Source organism: Arachis duranensis, chromosome 10 (genome assembly GCF_000817695.3).
Source record: "Arachis duranensis cultivar V14167 chromosome 10, aradu.V14167.gnm2.J7QH, whole genome shotgun sequence".
NCBI lineage: Eukaryota > Viridiplantae > Streptophyta > Magnoliopsida > Fabales > Fabaceae > Arachis > Arachis duranensis.
This window is the reverse complement of record NC_029781.3, coordinates 101,145,307-101,163,936: the sequence shown is the minus strand read 5'-3', so window position 1 is coordinate 101,163,936 and position 18,630 is coordinate 101,145,307. Positions and strand designations below refer to the sequence as shown.

Here is an 18,630-nt window from a genome sequence, read left to right as displayed (position 1 = left end):
TTGGTGCACTACATTCAAAGTAAGGGACTAAAATGAGTCACTTAACGCAAAGTAATGGACTAATATGTGGACAAATACTATTGTAACACGTGGCACAAATAGACACGTGGTTAAATAGCATTATGACACGTGGCGTAACCATCTATGTCAGCATACCACGTGTCACTGATCAACACATCATACCATTACAGTGACCAAATCATGGAGTAACACGTATCACTAACACACTACGTTTTTAAACCATGTCATTACGTTATTAATAAAAAAAATAAATAGAACTAACGTGATACACTTTTATCAATCTTATAGACATAATTAGTACAATTAAAATTGTATTTGACGCATAAGCATTTTGGAGTTTAACTCATTATATTAACTACACAATCGTTTATTTGTATTCTTCTTGCTTTACTACTTTATCAATGCATTAAAATTATCCATCGTCTCAAGTCTCAACAAATATTAGTCTACTTTATAAAATTATTATTGATTAAATTTTTAATATATTTATTGAAATAAAAAATAGTATTTTTTATTAATTATAATATAATCTAAACATGTTTTTTAAATCATATCTTAAACTCATAACTCAAGCGGGATTAAACTTGAGCAGGTAGATTGATTCTGAGAAGCTGAGGATAGATCCAAAAGCGTTGATGACAATACTTGAGTTGCTTTAACTGTTAACTGTTGTTTGTGAAGATGGCGATTCAGAGAGGGTTCTCGAAATCGAAAGCTACGAAATCAGCGAGATCCCCGATCCTGGTGCTAGCAGCAGCAGTCACCGCCATTGCCATTATCTTCCTCATCTTCTCTCTCCTCTCCACCACTTCTTCAAATCCCAATCCTCCGCAACACCGAAAGTACCTATATTGGGGCCACAGAATCGATTGCCCCGGAAAACACTGCGATTCCTGCGAGGGTTTGGGCCACCAGGAATCAAGCCTCCGCTGCGCCCTCGAAGAAGCCTTCTTCCTCCAGAGAACCTTTGTCATGCCGTCTAGGATGTGCATCAACCCCATACACAACAAGAAAGGGATCCTTCATCATTCGCTTGCCAATGCTACTTCAGAGGAAATGTGAGTTCTTTCTCATTACTCAATTCATGTGTCCGCTTGTCATGGTTTTAAATCTGCTTTCTCGTTGATGCAGCTGCTCTTGCTATCGTGATTCAGTTATAGAAACTGTTACATCTGCAACTGTGTTTTTGTTATTTTCTTATTATTTTTATGTTGCATTGCTTAGTTAGCTTTCGTTTTTTGTGGCTATAGCTGGGCAGGGAGTTCTTGCGCCATGGACTCTTTGTATGACGTGGACAGGATGTCCGAGACTCTTCCTGTGATTTTGGACAATTCAAAGGAGTGGTATCGTGTTCTGGAAACCACCATGAAGCTGGGAGCCAGGGGAGTTGCACATGTGCAGGGTGTTAGCCGCCTCCAGCTTAAACAAGATAGTCGCTATTCGACTCTGTTGCTTATCAACAGAACCGCTAGCCCTCTTTCTTGGTAGGGATTGTAAAATCATGCCTAGGGATTTATGTTTATGAGACCATGTACATACAGGATTCCTCCTAATATTTGGCAGTTATCTGGGAACTTAATTAGTACTTCTCAGTAGAAATTATTCTTCTGAAAATTTCCAATTTTACTGAGATATATGAGTAATGATGGTGTTTCAGGTTTATGGAATGCAAGGATCGAAACAACCGTAGTGCTATAATGTTGCCATACTCGTTTCTGCCATCAATGGCAGCACATAAACTAAGAGATGCAGCAGAAAAGGTCCACCTGACACGCAATCTCTTTAAAGTTTCTCTTTAAGTTTGGTAAACTTCTCATGCTAGATACGTTGAATTTTCATATTTTGTAAGATGTTTATTACTTGAATGGTAGTCCCTTATAATATACTTTAGAGTTTGCCTACAGTGTTCTGTGGCCAAATGTCTTCATTGCTTTATAATACACCTTTTCTCTTCCTTTTGAGAGGTTATAGATGAGAATTTAAGGTTTAGGGTGAGTGAGTGAGAAGTTTGTTTGTGAAAATTTTCAAATCATGCAAAGGGTTGGATGTTATTGTCTAGATTCTTCTTGAATCCCTGCTTGCATATTTCATTTATGTGACACTGTTCAATTTCTGACCTTCTTACTGGTCACAGATCAAAGCACAACTTGGTGAGTATGATGCCATACATGTCCGTCGTGGGGATAAAATAAAAACCAGGAAGGACAGATTTGGAGTAGCAAGGAGCCTGCATCCTCACCTTGACAGAGATACACGAGCGGAATTTATACTCTGCAGAATCGCAAAGTGGGTCCCTCCTGGAAGAACCTTATTTATTGCTTCAAATGAAAGGACTCCTGGATTTTTTTCACCACTTGCTGTCAGGTAACTTTTCTATTGTGCATATGGGTTCCTAGAAAATTGAATCTGTTAAAGGTATTATAGTATATGATTCTATATGGCATCATCTAGAGTATTTGTTTCATCACTGGATGATGTTGATCTTTTCAATTTTCTGATGTTATAAATATGAAATACTTGTCACTCAGGAATCATCAAAGGATGTGCATTACATACTGGATTTATGTGTGTCATTTTCTAGGTTAGAATTACATCTGGAGTTATCAAACGGTCCAACAGCTGTATCATACTAATCTGCATAGCTGTGAAACTGAAGACTTCATCTGCATGCATGTTTCTGTGTTTGTGTGTATGTGTGTTTGTTTCTTTGTGTGCATTCATCGAGACATGAGACTAGGTATTTTCTCTTAAGTTGGGATATATCATATGTTGTATCTGCTTTCTATTGGTTCACTTATTGCTGTGAAAATGTTGTGTTCATATACAGTTTGGACATCACTTAAGTCCACACCCTATCCAATAGATGGAGTGTGTGTGTGTTCCATTCCATGGCCTATAAGAACATATAACACAATTCTATTGTGGTTGGTTCTTTGATTTTACCCAGTCATATTGATGTTCATGATGATGCAAATTGAAATTTGCAGGTACAAAATGGCATATTCTTCAAACTACAGTTATCTCCTGGATCCCTTGATAGAGAACAATTACGAGTTATTCATGGTGGAGAGGCTTATCATGATGGGTGCAAAAACGTTTATTAGAACATTCAAAGAAGATGACACGGATCTTAGCCTCACCGATGATCCCAAAAAGAACACAAAAGTTTGGCAAATACCTGTCTACACAGCAGATGAACCATGCTAACACCTATATGCATACAAAGTACACTACAATTTCTTTGTAATCAATCCACATTAGGTAGAAACATTGCATAACCCCAAATCTTTGGGAAGAAATGCTGAGTAAGGGACTAAGGGGAAATGTGAGTCTTCTTAGTTCATGTTGTAAATTTTGAGGTTAGTTAGAACTAAAATTAGATTCATTCACTAAAATGCATGTATTATTTCGCTCTGAAGCTGACGAGGCCACCTATTTTCTTTCTTCTTTGGTTTCATTATCGTTTGCTTTTATGTATTCTAGCATTTCTCTCTCAATTATTCCAATCAAGGATTTTTTTTCTTTCCGTAATTTATGGGATGTCCATTTGTTTTGAAGAGTTATGTTTGGTGTTTTTATTTTATATAGAATGCTGAGTTGATCTATTTAAATAGTTTAGAATTGAATTTTAATGGGATATACATATGTTATCCAATAATGGATGAATTATTACAATATTATATGTAAAATTAGTAGAATAATCAGTTTTTATTCTTGAATGTCCAAAGAGCATCTCTATGATTTTAGTGTTCCAAATAGACAATCCAAGATTCAGTTACTACTTACTAGTCAGTAGTCACAAATTCTATTGCATTAAGAAATTGGGTTGAAAATTAAGGATTCGCTTGATTTGTGTTTTTAATTTAATTTTTACTATTTTTTGTTTTTAAAATTTTATGAAAAAAAATGAGCTAAAAATAAAAAATTGAATTTTATTATTTTTACTATTTTTTATCTTTATAAAATTCAAAAAATAAAAAATAAAAAGCAACTAAGATTTCCTAACATATAGTTGATATTTAAAACTGTCTTGGAAGCCAAAAGATTTAATCAAAAGTTAAGGTAAAGGAAGTAAATTATATTATATCCAACAAGTGTTGAATAAGGCTAGCTCAATTGTATAGAACTCTTAAGATAGTGTTTTTTCCTTTTCCGATGTAGGTTTGATACCCACTTAAACCCAAAAAATTATTTCAAACAAGTGTGATGTGAGTATGTGACCCAAAACTAGTTTATAGCTGTCTTCTTATTGTCTCTTCCTTTCTTCCTTGAACTGTTTTTATTTATTGTTGGCTTTCTTTTAGGCAACGTTTTAGTTTCAAAGACACATACAAAGAGATATAGACATGTTAGTATATATTTATTTTGTTTGTTGAGACACAAGTTTTGAATAAATACTTTAGTACATAAATACACAATTAATTGGACACAATTTTTTACACTTTTATCTTTTATTAATTTTCATATAATTAATTTGTACACTTTTATTCTTTATTAATTTTTTACATTTTTATCAAACACAATATATATTTATTAATAATTTGTGTCTATATCTTTAATGTTTATGTCTCTATGTATCTATTTTAAAAAAACATAAACCAAATGCTGTCTTAAACTCTTGTGGAGAAGACAGCCGTGTACAGTGGCAAATTTTGATTGGTTAAGCACAAGCTAAGACTGAAGTGTATAAATGATACGTGTGCATGTGATGTGCTAGCCAGATTTCCTACCGTTGTTCTGCTAAGTTCCTAAGCATACAAATTACAAATTGGTGGTGTATATCACATAATTATGGGATTCCCTGTCAAAAAATGAAATAATATTTATTTTACTTAATAATAGAGTGTCAATTTTTTTATTTGAGTCAAATATATCTCTTAAAAAAAAAAACAAAGAAGCAAAATTGGTGTCAACCGTGTTTCTTCCATTGTATGACTTGGATGGACGCAAGTGGAACCTACATTCCCGTGTGTGATGTGTGTGCACTTTCTGTTGCTTTCAAATAGCATCTATACCAATTTGCCAACACTTTGTTAATTGTCCAGAATCAAATTCCCTACCATATTTCATTCTTTTGTTTTCTATCGTCACCATTCAGAGTTTCATTTATTGGTTTGTTATTGGTCAATAAATTAAGCTTTCGCATGCATAATATCAGAATTCGAATTCGAAATATTCATTTAGAATAAATTATTATTTATACGATATAAACGCTGACAAATGTCCTCATGTAAGAATAAAATGACAATTATAACTACAAAAAATGGTTTACCTATATCAAAAGTATCCTAACAGACCAATTATGTAACCAACGTTAGAGTATTCTTGACACACAGAAACCATTTTTTATGGTTATAATTGTCTTTTTATTTTTATATGGATACATTTATTAGCGTCTGTATTTTTTATGTGTATATTTCCTGTCATATTTTTTCCTCCGTTGCCTCATATCTTCAATTTTATTATAATTAATTAATTACACACGTAAATCTGTTTTTGATTGACCCCCTTGGATAGAGCAACAAAGCTTCTGTTACTTTAATTTTAATATCTTTCTACCTGTTACAGAAGTCTGATCTTGTGTGATCTAATCTCTAGATGACACATATTTGAGTACATTTTATATTAACAACACCGGTTATGTCTGTCACAGTAATTTGATTACATTAATCCTAGTACTTGGTGGAAGACACATCATGCAACTTAGGGCTCCACATATTTGACCCTGAAAAAGGAATGCAGATTAGGTGTAGGATATCAACTTATCAAGCCACTCACTACCTGAGGCTGAAGGGTTCAAAATTGAAATGCCATTTGTCATGTGTCTGCTTAACTTGGAATCTTCTCCATCATGACATGATAAATCTGAGTTTTACCTGTGGTTATAAATTAAATGAAACATGAAGAAAATAAAGAAAATTCATTAACACTCTACTCTTGAGAGAATCTAAGCATTTTCAGTTGTTTCTCCTCATTGAAAGGCGATATAGCATTGTCAATTTGTCATCATTCAGTGGCAAAGCCATCCATCTTCACATAATAATGGACCTCAATTTTCTGCTGTATTGTTGCTTAAACAGCAGGTTGCATGATAATAATAATAATAATAATAATAATAATAATAATAATAACTGTTTTTTTAATATAGTATAGAAGTCTAATTAAAAAAAATATAAAAATTTAATTAAAAATTTAATAAAATTAAAAAATTAATAAAATAATTAAACTTATTTTAATTAACCTTAAATGCTCAAATGCTCCATAAGTTAAAAGATACGTGTAATAATTTTTTTTAAATAATTTTAATCAAACAACAATAATTTCTTGTTTCAATTAATATTTAAGAAGATGCCAACGGATTATCAAATTTTGTTTTTGATATTGGAGTAATAACTGTGTTTTTTTAAAATATGAGTTGATGGGGTTTTATTCTCAAATGTGAAACTGTTTAATTAGATAAAAAAAATGGGACCGTCTGATTTGTGAGAAGTATAGAAATTAGACTGTCCGATTTGTGAAGATACATAAATCGGACTGAGGAATTTGTGAAATCGGATCGAGGGATTTGTGAGAGTATAAAAATCGGATCAAAAAATTTCTGTTAAAAAATTAAAAAATTTGAAGTATAGAAATCGGACCCTCCAATTTGTGTATCTTCCACACTTTTAAAAAAATCAAAAATTACAATGTTAAAATATATCACTACTTTTATTTTTATATAAAAAAAAAACCATAAACTATAACCCATATAACATAGCTTTCTTATATAGTTATACTCACTTCAAGATCACGATTTGAATCTCACTCTTAATTTAAAAAAAAATATATTTAAGAATATAGTTATAAAAGACATACTAGGAAGCAAAGGTTTACCGCATATAATTTTACTTCCGTTTGCCGCATATAATTTTACTTCCGTTTGGGACTCTGAGTCTCATACTTCATTTGTTATCTAGTGAAATATTTTAAATATTAATAACTAAATTGTTTAATATAATATCTTTTTCTTTTTTTTTGTTTTTTTTACGTGTTTTATTTTTATCATCATTTATTATTATTATTATTACTGTATTTTTTTTATTCTCTTTCTATTGATTTTATAATATTATGTATTTTTTATTTTTTTATTTGATTTTTTTTACAAAAAGAATTATGAGAATATGAAATAAAAAGATGAAAAAGAAGAGGCACCACAAGATGAGAAGAAGGAAGAGAAAGAGGAAGAATTTTGAATTATGTAGAACTTATCAGAATAAAAATACATCCAAATATTTTCATATTACACCCAAATTTGCTGCAAATACAAAAAAAATGTTTCCTCTAATGCTACATTTTTTCTTCTTTTTTTTTCTCATTTCTTTCTTTCTTTTAGTTAAATGCATGTAAGTTTATTCTCTTCCAAGTAATTTTGTAGGTATTTCTTCTTCTTCTTTGTTTGATTTTTTTATTTTTATTCTTGTTAAGAGAGTAAAAGAATAAGAAACTTAAGAAGGTAAAACAAAACGAAAATATGAATAAGAAAAAAAAAAGAAGATAGTGATGATGATAAAAAAAAAACAACAGAAGATGAGAAGGAGAAAGAAGAATATTTTTGAATTATGCAGAACTTATCATAATACAAGTACACCCAAAATTCTTAAAATACATCTAAATATTTTTGTGTTACACCCAAATATCTTTGTATTACACCCAAATTTGTTGTAAATACAGAAAAATATTTCTTCTAATGCTGCATTTTTTCTTATTTCTTTCTTTTTTTTAGTTAAATAAATGTAAGTTCATCATCTTCCAAGTAATTTTACAACATTATGTATTTTTTCTTCTTCTTTGTTTGTTTTTTTTATTTTTATTATTGTTAAAAGAGTAAAATAAGAAGAAACTTGAGAATGTAAAATAAAAAGGAAAAGCTTAATAAGAAAAAAAATAGCAGAAGATGAGAAGGAGGAAGAAAAAGAGTTTTGAATTATGTAAAACTTATCAAAATAAAAATATACTTAAATATTTTCGTGTTACACCCAAATTTGCTGCAAATACAGAAAAATATTTTCTCTAATACTACATTTTTTTCTTCTGAATTGAACCATACCTCAGCCATTTGATTGGATTTAAAACAATAATTAATTTTGTTCTAGTTTAATTGATAATCTGAACCTGAATTATTCATTATCTTCAACAATGAGATAACTAATAATGGAAGTGAAAGAAAAAAGAAAAGGAGGAGAAGAAATTCTAATGAAAAAAAAAATAGGAAAAATAGAAGGAGGAGGAAGAAGTAGTGTTAACGATGAAAATAATGAAAAAGAAAAATAAAAAAAAGAACGTGCAATAATTAAAAAACGTTCAGTAATAATATATAATGCGTAAATATAAATGATTTGTAATTATAAAAATTTGTATCTTGGACGTAGAGAATAATTTTAAAATGGTAGTGCTAGGGAGCCAATAACCTAAGCGTACAATGTGTATAATGGGCTAAATCTTTGGTATATGAATAAAATGAACATCACTTTATACTATCCAAAATAACCATTCCGTAAAATCACTCATCCCAAAAACTTAAGTTGATTTTGGAGATCGAACATTGACCTTTCGGATCTAGAACTCTAATACCATATCATGAACCCACTCATCCAAAAAGCGTAACCTGACAGGACAATGTAACACTAATAATGGTCATATCTTTAATACTTCCTAAACCTCCATTGTACACATTGTACAGTTAGACCATTGACTCCTTATACTTTTCCATTCTAAAATTAATGTGATTATTTTATTTATTTATTCCTCTTTTAAGTTATAAGTCAAGACCCACATGCACGATACACTCAAAATTATGAAATTAAAAATTGAAAAGGGAAAAAACAAAAAAGAAAGTAGTGATAGAGTCATTGAATTGAGTTGAGCGCACAAAAACAGAAGAAAAAGAAACCTGTTTCGAAATCCCTCCATTTTCTTCTGAATTGGATCAGCGTCACCAAATAAATTTCCAGAAAAATCATAAAATCCACACACAGAAAGTAATTAGGGTTAGGGCGTCATGCCTTACCTTGTCCGCGAGAATCTCTTCATCGGAAACATCAGCGACGCCGCGGAGATCCTCCAGAACGGTGGAGGTGGCGGTGCTGCCGGAGGAGGAGACTTCACACACATACTCTCCGTCCTCAGCTCCGCCTCCATTTCCTTCTTCTCCGAATGGCGCCCATCCGTCTCCATCCCCGTAAAGGAGATCAACAAGGTCTACGTTTCCGGCGCCGGCAGCGGTGACTCCGGCAAGTGTGCCTTGTCGCCGGAGAAGCTCCTCTACTCTCTCGAGTACGCCGGACGTGACCTCAAGCTTGTGAGGATGGCGGTGCCTCTGAAGGACACGGAGAACGAGGACTTGCTTGATTACCTCGAAGTTTGCATCGACTTCATTGATCGTAGCAGGAAGGAAGGTTCCGTTTTGGTTCACTGCTTCGCCGGAGTTTCTAGAAGGTTCCACCACTCTTCCTATCTTTTGTTAAAACTTTTTTACCTTCGTTTTTATTTTTCATATTTTAACTTTTTAAGAAAGAAGAAAGCGTTTTGATTATTATTATTAGTTTTTTCTCCGGTTGTTTTGTTGCAGTGCGGCAGTGATTACGGCGTACTTGATGAGAATGGAAAATCTCTCTCTCGAAGGTGTGATACTTCCCTTTTTAGAATGCTCAACTTTAATTACAAGCTATTTTGAAAGCTTCTGTTACTGCCACTGTGAATATTCTCATCAGTATCTATGTAAATATGAGTGTCTTCTCTAATTCGGGCTTATTTTCTGAAAGTAGAACCATTGAAATATTGACATTTCTCAATCTTATATGATGTTATCTTCTTCCCCCCTGCAGATGCCCTTGAATCATTAAGGAAGAGCTATGAATTTGTTTGCCCCAATGATGGCTTTCTTGAGCAGGTGTGATATGAATGGGGTCAACTTTGTATGACTTGCTGATATCTTAGTCTTCTGTAACTTATTTTATCTACCAATTAGAACTATTGCATTATTTATTTTTATTTATTTTCTCCTGCTCTAGTTGAGAATGTTCGAGGAGATGGGCTTCAAGGTTGATCACTCCAGTCCTATATATAAGCGCTTTCGTCTGAAAATACTTGGTATGTAACTGTGGATCCATCTCCCTGTTATGTTTTTCTGGTAACTTGCATTCTTGCTAATGTTCCAAGGTGGCATAGAGAATAAATACAAGTACTATTTGTTTAGAATTTTGGTTCTACTTGTATGGAAAATTGTTGGTTGCTTCTAAGCTACATGTCATAGATTTTCTGGTTGCATGACACATTGTATGCATATAATCCATTAGTCTACTATACTATGAACACTGAAGTTCTCAACCCTTAATTGATGTCGTCTTATGTAACATTTGTCTTTGTCCATTTTCTTTCAGGTGAGAGTCATTTCTCAGGGTCAAGAATAGACAGTTCTAAACTGGGTGCAGACCCTGGCATGCCTGTCCAAATTTCTTCAGATGTTGAAGGAGCTACTAAAGTAGAAACTAATAGGAGTCCTACATATCGCTGTAAGAAGTGCCGACGAATTGTTGCATTGCAAGAACATGTTGTAGATCACATTCCTGGTGAGGGTGAGACGTCCTTTGAGTGGCATAAGCGAAGAAGTGGCAATCCTTTCAACAAGTCTAATGAATCGTGTTCGTCCATATTTATTGAGCCTCTCCGGTGGATGAAAGCTGGTAAGAAAGCATTTACTACAATACTATAGTGTCTCTGTTTCGACAATTACCTATGACGTCAGTGCAGAGTATTATAATAATTTTGTAAATGAGTGGTCTTAAACATTTTGAAGTGTATCCAATTCTTTCTTGCTTTGCTATCTTGGAGCGTTTCTGGGTGGTTCCCTTAACCATATCTCATTAAGTAGACTGATGTACATATATTGGATTCTTTGGTGATATACACTGGTTGAGACATATATATGCATAAAAAGTGCCAAATTCTTTGTACTGATATCTCTTTCACTCAGTTGAGGAAGGCGCATTGGAGGGAAAACTGTCATGCGTTCATTGCGATGCCCGTTTGGGATACTTCAACTGGGCAGGCATACAGTGCAGCTGCGGAAGCTGGATAACCCCAGCTTTTCAACTCCACAAAGGCCGTGTAGATATAAGCCCTGTATGAACCTAGTTGTAAAACCTTATGCATATCCTCTTTCCTTGATAACGGATGCCACCTATATTCTTTTTGTTGCTCCTGGACCCATCAAATTTTCCAAGCTGGTCTATTGCCAATGAAGTTGTTGAGGGAGAGGATTAAAGTCTTGTTTCTATGGACCTGGCTGTATTCTGCTCAGTTATTGCCGGCTCAACCAATGCAATTGTGAGGGGGAGGGTTCTAGTCTTCTTCCACTTCTCTTGCTTCTTGCTGAATGGATTTAAGAGATATTATGCATTTCTAATACATAATGAGGCACGAGTTGGGTTTTCCATATTTGAGTTTGTTTCCTTGAAAATTAAGGTTGTGAGAAGAAAATGATCTCCCTTGTATCGTGTTTTTAACTTTTTCTATTCTTTATCTGCATTTAGTTTTATTTCTTTTCCATGGTGTTAAGAGATCCGTACTGTCGAAATCAATGAATGAACGAATCATCGATTACTTGAATACCAATGCATTTCGTGGCTGGCGTTTATTGTCTGTGATCCTTCCCTTGCATTCTCTTTTTTAATGCTTGGATTAGATAGCTAAATTAGAATGTAGGTATTTAGCAAAAGATGGAACTAATTAGATGTATTGTAATATAAAACATTTTTCTTTTTATCGTAGCGGGGATGTCGTTAAGAGCATGAGGTCATACAGAGGAATTACTCTGATTGTTTTATACTTAACCAAGTTTTGTATGCAAATTTCTATGGTAAAAGCATTGCCATATATTTAAATCACAGAACCACCTCATTCTTGGGAAGATTTTTGTGTGTGTAATCCTGCAGGATCTACTAGCTGCATACTTTCGTCTTTGCTCAAACTATCTAGTTGATATCTTCCTTATTGTTGGAACTTGACACATCGCTAACCAATATTTGTATCAACGTTTTAAGAACGCCCAATAAATAAATATATGCATTAATAGGAGTCAATTAGGCACCGACTTTTTATGCCCATCATCTCATTTTACAAAATTTCTGAATCATATTTCCATACTACATCGGCATACTAATGTTGAGATGTGATCATGGGATTACATGAAATTTTGGAGTCCGTTTCAATTTCAAGTGTTTCTGCTTTTTTATAATTGGGAAGGAACGGAAACCATGATAAAATCTCTCCCTTATTTTTTTCCTTTTTCCTTTATGTTAACGGAAACAAAAACCAAATACTTTCCTTTTCTCTTTCTATTTTATATAGGGGGAGAGTAAATAAAAAAATTGCTTTCATAGACAACAGCATAAAAATGTACTACAAAGAAGAACCTGCCACTTCAGATATCCGATTCAACATCTCATCAAAGGATAAGCAATTAAGCATGATTTCCATATTGTGCAAGTTATTTGTACAGGCTTCTAAATTCTCATTCATCTATCAATTAACAATCCTGTGATGGATATCTAAACATTCAAGTTAAGGTGGAAAAAAAATGATTACCGTAAAGGAGGAACCCTGAGGATGATAAATACCATGAATCCCTCAAGTTCATAAACATCCTCACATCATGATTAGTGTATTCCTTATACTTCATCATTTGTGCGTATCAATTCGGAACAATGTCGCTCTCGTTACACGGAACATTTACGGAATTAATGGGACTGCGCCTCTAGAAGGATGTTTGTGGCCACATTGACATCATTTCTGGCCTGCACCAGTGCTTGTCGTGCAGAGTTCCTGTCGAAACCCATCGAAACAAGTGTAGTGATTGAGTCCTCTGATGGTTCTACTGCATATTGTACTGGAGCAGGGTAGTTTCTCTGCAACCACCATATATAATACTTCGGTCAGCCAACAAAAATACTGATAATTAGTTAGGAAAAAGAAGAAAAAACCATATATTTTTCATGCAACAAATGTTTGCATTGAACGGAATGCTATAAATGACTTCATCAAATTGCAAAGCACAACGAACTTTTCAGCTGAATCTCCTACATCAAAGGGTGAGACATGTTTCAATAAGGCAATCCAAGAAAAGCTCCATGATGCTCAGTTGTAGTTCGTAGCTACAAGGGTTACTTGAAACTGCTGTATCACATATTCATGCATCATATATATATCAATCCAAGTAGGAGGGGAAAGGGAATCATTCTTATTACATAAGATGCTAATATAATGGCGGCATAGAAATCTGAACAAGTACTAAAAATCATAAATGGATAGCTCCATAGTAATGGAAATCGAACAATATTAGTTACAGCTACAAAGTAAAACTTGCCTCCATTTGGTGAGTTGGATAGGATGGTACGTTTCCCGCAACATTCCTTGTTGATGGGCCGCGTGGACTCCCCATGGATGGCAATGAAAATCGTGAGAAGAATGATGAGATGAAATCTGGGAACTGCAAAGCATCAACACATCAGCACAAATGAGTAAAAACAAGAAGTTCCCTGTAATCACTTGGTGTATAATAATCTATACTGCATAGTCATCGAAAAAGGTTTAAATTTTAAATAATTGGATTAAGTGTGAAAGGAAAAGATCTGAACATAAAAATTGTTTGTTTTTTTTGTGTGTGTGTGTGGTGTGTAAATCGTGAGGTAAGTATGTTATATTGCCAATCTCAAAGGAAATTGGTATAATTTACCCAAAAAGTTACTCATAGGTGAAAGATTGATTTGGCTCAAACCAATTTCAACTAAACCTATTCCTATAAATTTATACACACATTACTTAATGGAAGCTTGCATTAATAATAATGGATAAACAAATTACAGGCCATCTGAATTACTGTCGCATAATTTTCAAAATTAAAATAACAGAACAAACCTATATTGTAGATTCAAAATTACCTTTGCTTTTCGGATATAAAAGACATTCAAACGGTACAAGGATCCCGCAAGGATGCCACACATTCCTGGTAAGAGGGACCTTCTCCATGATGATAACACAAGCTGCTAAAATAACATAAATTACCTTTACGTCTCTGAATGGTTCAGAACATGCATATAGTTATTAATATATAAGCACAAATAGTTCAGTTATGATTTACCTGCAAACCAGCTAGATATATGAATGACTTATCAGAGAAGGGGATACCAAATACACGAATCCGTGTTGAAACTGGAATGTCTAAGAAAAAAGGTACATATGAAGCAAATATGAGACCATAAGGTCCAGGAGTGACTAGCTTCGCTGCAGGATCTGCAAGAGTGAGCATACAACTTCAAATGCAAGAATTTTAAAACATTCTTACTTAAAATATTTTATTTGGACAGAGCTTTAAACATCAAATCCGAATAAGTGACATACAATTACCAACCAAATAATAGCACCATAAATAGACAACCGCTCTATCTAAATTAAAAAAAACAAAGGCACCAAAGATGTTTAAGTTAATGAAGCCCAAAGTTGTATCAACATAAAAATCTCATATAAAGAGAAGTTCCTTGTCAATGGATAACCATATATGTTGTTGTATATGCTCAGTACTAACTCTGTTTAGAATGCCCACCAAAAGCAAAAATGTCGAAAGACAACGAAGAAAAAAATTGAAGGAAAACCAAGCACCATAGAAGTGACATGCACAACAAAGAAAGATGGAGCAAAATATATTGAAATAAGATGCAGCATAAAGAGATTAATCAAAGTTTGAGTGAAAGGCATGTTGTTTATAACAATCAATAATGAGAATAATACCTCTAAGGAGTGCTAAAGAAATCACCTCAAACAGTAGAGAAGTTAATACAGAGAACACGATAAATACCTGCACAGAAGGGTACAGACAGACATTTTAGAACTACACATAGTAATCTAAGACAAAGCACTTCTCCCTCTTGTCATGTAAGATTGGCATACTAAAGTGCAGATGGAGGGAAAAAGGGAGATGCGGGTATATATGTTGAAAAATGAACATAATAGTATAATACATTGAAAATGCATAAATCTGCAACGATATATAAAATCTCATACTATTCTATGCCTAACGTTTCATTAACTGAACTTGGTTTCAGAGTAATTCTAGAGAAATTTATAAACATAAACATAAAACTACTTACCGAATATTTGTTGGAACCTATCTGTCTCTCAAAAACCCTGAAGTAGTATAGCAGGTAAAGTCCAAACATCATCTCTGGTGTCGATGAGAATGCAAATACAGACATAATCAATTTCCAGAGACGAAGCTTTCCAAAAATATCCTGCCAGAAATACAAGAACAAGGGAGATGTTATGGTCTTGTTTGAGTGATTATAAAATTGTAGCCTTTCAAGTGTTCATTATATACTATAGAGTGCAAAACATGAACAAGTATCAGAAGATCTTAGTGCATATTCTCCATTAGATTTGTTCACTGATAGCAGAAGTGCATAACCCCTCAGTGTCCTTACTAACATTCCAAGAAAAACAATGAAATAAATCCGAATCTCAAAGTCACATCAATAGAAATCTAACCACTAATATCAAATCCTCCATCTCTCCATAAGTCCTCTATCACATGGTTAACATACCATGACAACTAATCTGGCACCTTAAGTAGAAGTAAACTAAAACAGTATCATGACCTAATCTACATTAAAATCCAAATAATTGCATTGAAAAGAGTAATCTGAATAAACCCAGCAGATCAAAATCAACTCAATCCTAAAACACTTGAAAACTAAAACCCAGACCCAATTGTACACACATCCCTAAAAGGAAACCCAATGAACCTGATTACATGATACAAATAGAATCCTAAATTCAAAAATAAATAAAATAAAAAGGTAAAAAGGGCCACCTGATAAGACAACCCCAGAGAGTTGAAACGACCCTGGATCCCAAAGAAGATTGTGAAAAGCGCTGAGGCGATGATGAAAGCCCTTGTGACCGGAGCATTTGCTGTAACATAAACAAATCATCAATATGCAAATCGAAAAGACGCAAACTTTGTCACATAAATGAGAAATTGAGCTTAAAAAGAAAATTGGGGTGTGAAAGATTCAACACCCCAGATGATTGAATGGGTAGGGAGAGAGAATTGACGCACTAAAACCAGAGGGGCCTCCGTTCATCTTCGCAGTGTTAGCAGAAAGCAACAACCTTTTTCAGTGGTTGTAATCTTTTGTGTTTGTTGCTCTTCTGGGTTGTTCTTCTCTTTACTCTCTCTCGCTCGCAACCTTGGTTCTTCCCTTCTCCCCTGTTCTGTTTTCTTCTTCTTCTTTCCCTTTTCTCTTCTTGACGTAAATTTTTTTTCCCCCAATAACAGTTGTATTTTATTCACTGAAAAAAATAAATATAATAAGACAAGAAAAATAAAAAATATACAAGAAGTTAACATAGATGGTAAATATTTTATAATTTAATCAATAAGTTTTATTTTAAGTCTTAAAAATCCTAAGAGAAAAATAATTTGAGTAAATATTATTTTCAGTCCCTAATCAATTGTCCGATATACTTTCCACCTCTTAAGAAATCTAAAAACTCAAATCGGTCCTTATTTACTTTGATATATGTACGTTCTAGTCCCGAATTAGGGATCGAAAAGAATATTACCAAAGACCAGAAAGATATTTACTCAAATTTAATAGGGATTAGAATGTACATATTTCAAAGTAAATAGAGACCGATTTGGATTTTTAAATTTCTTAGAGGGTAGGAAGTCCATCGAGTAAATAGTTAGGAACCGAAAAAGGCATTTACTCAAATAATTTTTATAAGCTATATATGATAAAAGATATTTAATAAAAAAGAATTTATACACCAAATTTTCATATCTTTTATATAGTAAAAATAAAAGTGAATATTATAAATTATATATAATAAAACGAACTTTAAAAAAAAATAGTATATGTTAAATCTCTAAAATATTTATTTATTGATATTGAATTTGATTAATTGGTTGATGGAAAAGAGAAGGATGAAAATAAAAAAATTTAAGATATTTGACTTCTTTTGGTTCTTTGTAAGAAAATCAATTTAAATATAAGACCAAAATTAGTAACATTATTTGAGTTTATAAACCTGTTCAGAGATTAATTAACTTAACCTTTATATTTTCATAAATTTAAAGTGCTAATTTAAGTAATCTCCATCATCTAGATACCCATAGAGAAACATTCAAATACTTATCCCATTGAAATTTCAAATTTTAGGAATTAATTTGGGCATTAAAAACTAGAACAAAATTTTTTATTCGGCTGAATAAGTATCATTTTTAGAATTTTGATTAATTCATATAGACCGCAAAGGAGATGTTAAGGTTTAGTTTGGTAAAATTTTTTGAAAATGTGTTTGTGCTTCTTAAAAACTAAAAAATTATGTGTTTGTAGTTTATAAAAAATTGGGATACTTTTGAAAGTACTTGTGATAGAGCTTTTTAAAGTTGACTTGTGCTTTTTAAAATTTAAAAGTTTAATATAACTTCATATGTTAACTGAAGAAAATCTTATGTCCTAAGCTGTTCAAGCTGTGATGTTGATGGTTTGATGAATCAGAAAGGATTAAGAGAGGGAGAGAGATAGGTTCTTCTCATTATTGGAGAGAATGAAAAATCCCCTTAGAAAATATTTGTTGAGTTATTACACCTTATATACTATGTACTTTTTTTTTATGTACTCTCACTAAAAAATAATTACAATGGTAAACCTATTATTGATAAAGAAATAATCTAGGTAACGCCCTCCCGCAAGCTAGAATTGTGTAAATCTAACAATCCTAGCTTAGAAACATTGGCAAGAAAAGGACCCGGTGGCAGAGCTTTGGTAAGAAAATCAGCAAGTTGATCATTGGAACGAACTGGCATAAGATGAATGAGACCAGACAAATGCTTTTCACGAACAATGTGGCAGTCCACTTCAATGTGTTTAGTTCTTTCATGAAAAATGGGATTATTGGCAATGTGAATGGCTGACTGGTTGTCACAGAATAGAGTGATAGACTTTTGAAGCGGCAAGCCAATGAAATCCATTAAGAAAGATAACCAACTAGCTTCACAAGTGGCAACAGCAAGAGACCTATATTCAGCTTCTGCAGAGGACTTGGCAACAGTGGTATGCTTCTTACTCTTCCAGCTAACAAGAGAATTCCCAAGCATGAAGCAATAACCGGAAACGGAGCGACGAGTATCAGCGCAGGTAGCCCAGTCAGCATCGGCAAATCCAGTGAGATGCAGATTAGAAGTAGAGGAGAAGAAGAGACCAGTTGCAGGTCGGCCTTTTAAATATCGGAGTACACGAAAAGCAGCCTGTAGGTGAAAAGTTGTTGCACAGTCCAAAAATGGAAAATGAGTTTCATAAAAAATTACATTTCTGGATATGAAAATTTCCTTTGATTTTAAATCAATAAGTCGAAAACCCTTTGTTCCTAATTTAAAACCAAGAAAAGCTGTTTTTCTGGCTCTTGGGTCTAATTTTGTTCTTGAATTTGTTAATGTGGAGGCATATGCAAGAGAACCAAATACTCTTAAATATGAAAGGTCAGGTAAGTTACCATACAAAAGCTCGTAAG

General features: G+C 33.2%; 3 protein-coding genes across 4 annotated transcripts; 2 read left to right on the top strand and 1 right to left on the bottom strand.

Annotated features, from left to right (window-relative positions):
- Positions 1-601: 601 nt before the first annotated feature.
- On the top strand, positions 602-3,552 carry LOC107471532 (uncharacterized). Its single transcript, XM_016091020.3, has 5 exons — positions 602-1,079; positions 1,272-1,505; positions 1,679-1,781; positions 2,156-2,385; positions 3,009-3,552. Exons 1-5 carry the CDS (start codon positions 703-705, stop codon positions 3,226-3,228), a joined length of 1,164 nt encoding a protein of 387 aa, XP_015946506.1. The 5' UTR covers positions 602-702; the 3' UTR covers positions 3,229-3,552.
- A 5,298-nt stretch (positions 3,553-8,850) lies between these two features.
- On the top strand, positions 8,851-11,673 carry LOC107471498 (uncharacterized). Its single transcript, XM_016090976.3, has 6 exons — positions 8,851-9,495; positions 9,629-9,681; positions 9,885-9,949; positions 10,071-10,149; positions 10,440-10,742; positions 11,033-11,673. The coding sequence occupies exons 1-6, from the start codon at positions 9,059-9,061 to the stop codon at positions 11,185-11,187; spliced, it is 1,092 nt and encodes a 363-aa protein (XP_015946462.1). The 5' UTR covers positions 8,851-9,058; the 3' UTR covers positions 11,188-11,673.
- Positions 11,674-12,419: 746 nt separating this feature from the next.
- LOC107471507 (rhomboid-like protein 20) lies at positions 12,420-16,370 on the bottom strand. Of its 2 annotated transcripts, none has more exons than XM_016090992.3 (8): positions 16,172-16,370; positions 15,923-16,023; positions 15,204-15,344; positions 14,845-14,911; positions 14,198-14,349; positions 13,998-14,102; positions 13,424-13,546; positions 12,420-12,965 (listed from the first exon to the last, which is right to left on the bottom strand). In XM_016090992.3, the coding sequence occupies exons 1-8, from the start codon at positions 16,194-16,196 to the stop codon at positions 12,798-12,800; spliced, it is 882 nt and encodes a 293-aa protein (XP_015946478.1). In that variant the 5' UTR covers positions 16,197-16,370; the 3' UTR covers positions 12,420-12,797. The 2 variants fall into 2 exon arrangements, with proteins under 2 accessions (XP_015946478.1, XP_015946479.1); XM_016090993.3 differs by having other exon boundaries at positions 13,998-14,099.
- Between the last annotated feature and the right edge of the window lie 2,260 nt (positions 16,371-18,630).

Excerpts from the sequence above, each read along its gene's own strand:
- LOC107471532 (XM_016091020.3), top strand. The coding sequence starts at position 703 with ATGGCGATTCAGAGAGGGTTCTCGAAATCGAAAGCTACGAAATCAGCG. Across the intron at positions 1,080-1,271 it reads AATGCTACTTCAGAGGAAAT|CTGGGCAGGGAGTTCTTGCG; the intron begins GTGAGTTCTTTC and ends TTGTGGCTATAG. Across the intron at positions 2,386-3,008 it reads TTTTCACCACTTGCTGTCAG|GTACAAAATGGCATATTCTT; the intron begins GTAACTTTTCTA and ends TGAAATTTGCAG.
- LOC107471498 (XM_016090976.3), top strand. The coding sequence starts at position 9,059 with ATGCCTTACCTTGTCCGCGAGAATCTCTTCATCGGAAACATCAGCGAC. Across the intron at positions 9,496-9,628 it reads TTCGCCGGAGTTTCTAGAAG|TGCGGCAGTGATTACGGCGT; the intron begins GTTCCACCACTC and ends GTTTTGTTGCAG. Across the intron at positions 9,950-10,070 it reads ATGATGGCTTTCTTGAGCAG|TTGAGAATGTTCGAGGAGAT; the intron begins GTGTGATATGAA and ends CTCCTGCTCTAG.
- LOC107471507 (XM_016090992.3), bottom strand. The coding sequence starts at position 16,196 with ATGAACGGAGGCCCCTCTGGTTTTA. Across the intron at positions 16,024-16,171 it reads CGGAGGCCCCTCTGGTTTTA|CAAATGCTCCGGTCACAAGG; the intron begins GTGCGTCAATTC and ends TTTATGTTACAG. Across the intron at positions 14,350-14,844 it reads TTCTTTAGCACTCCTTAGAG|ATCCTGCAGCGAAGCTAGTC; the intron begins GTATTATTCTCA and ends TCACTCTTGCAG.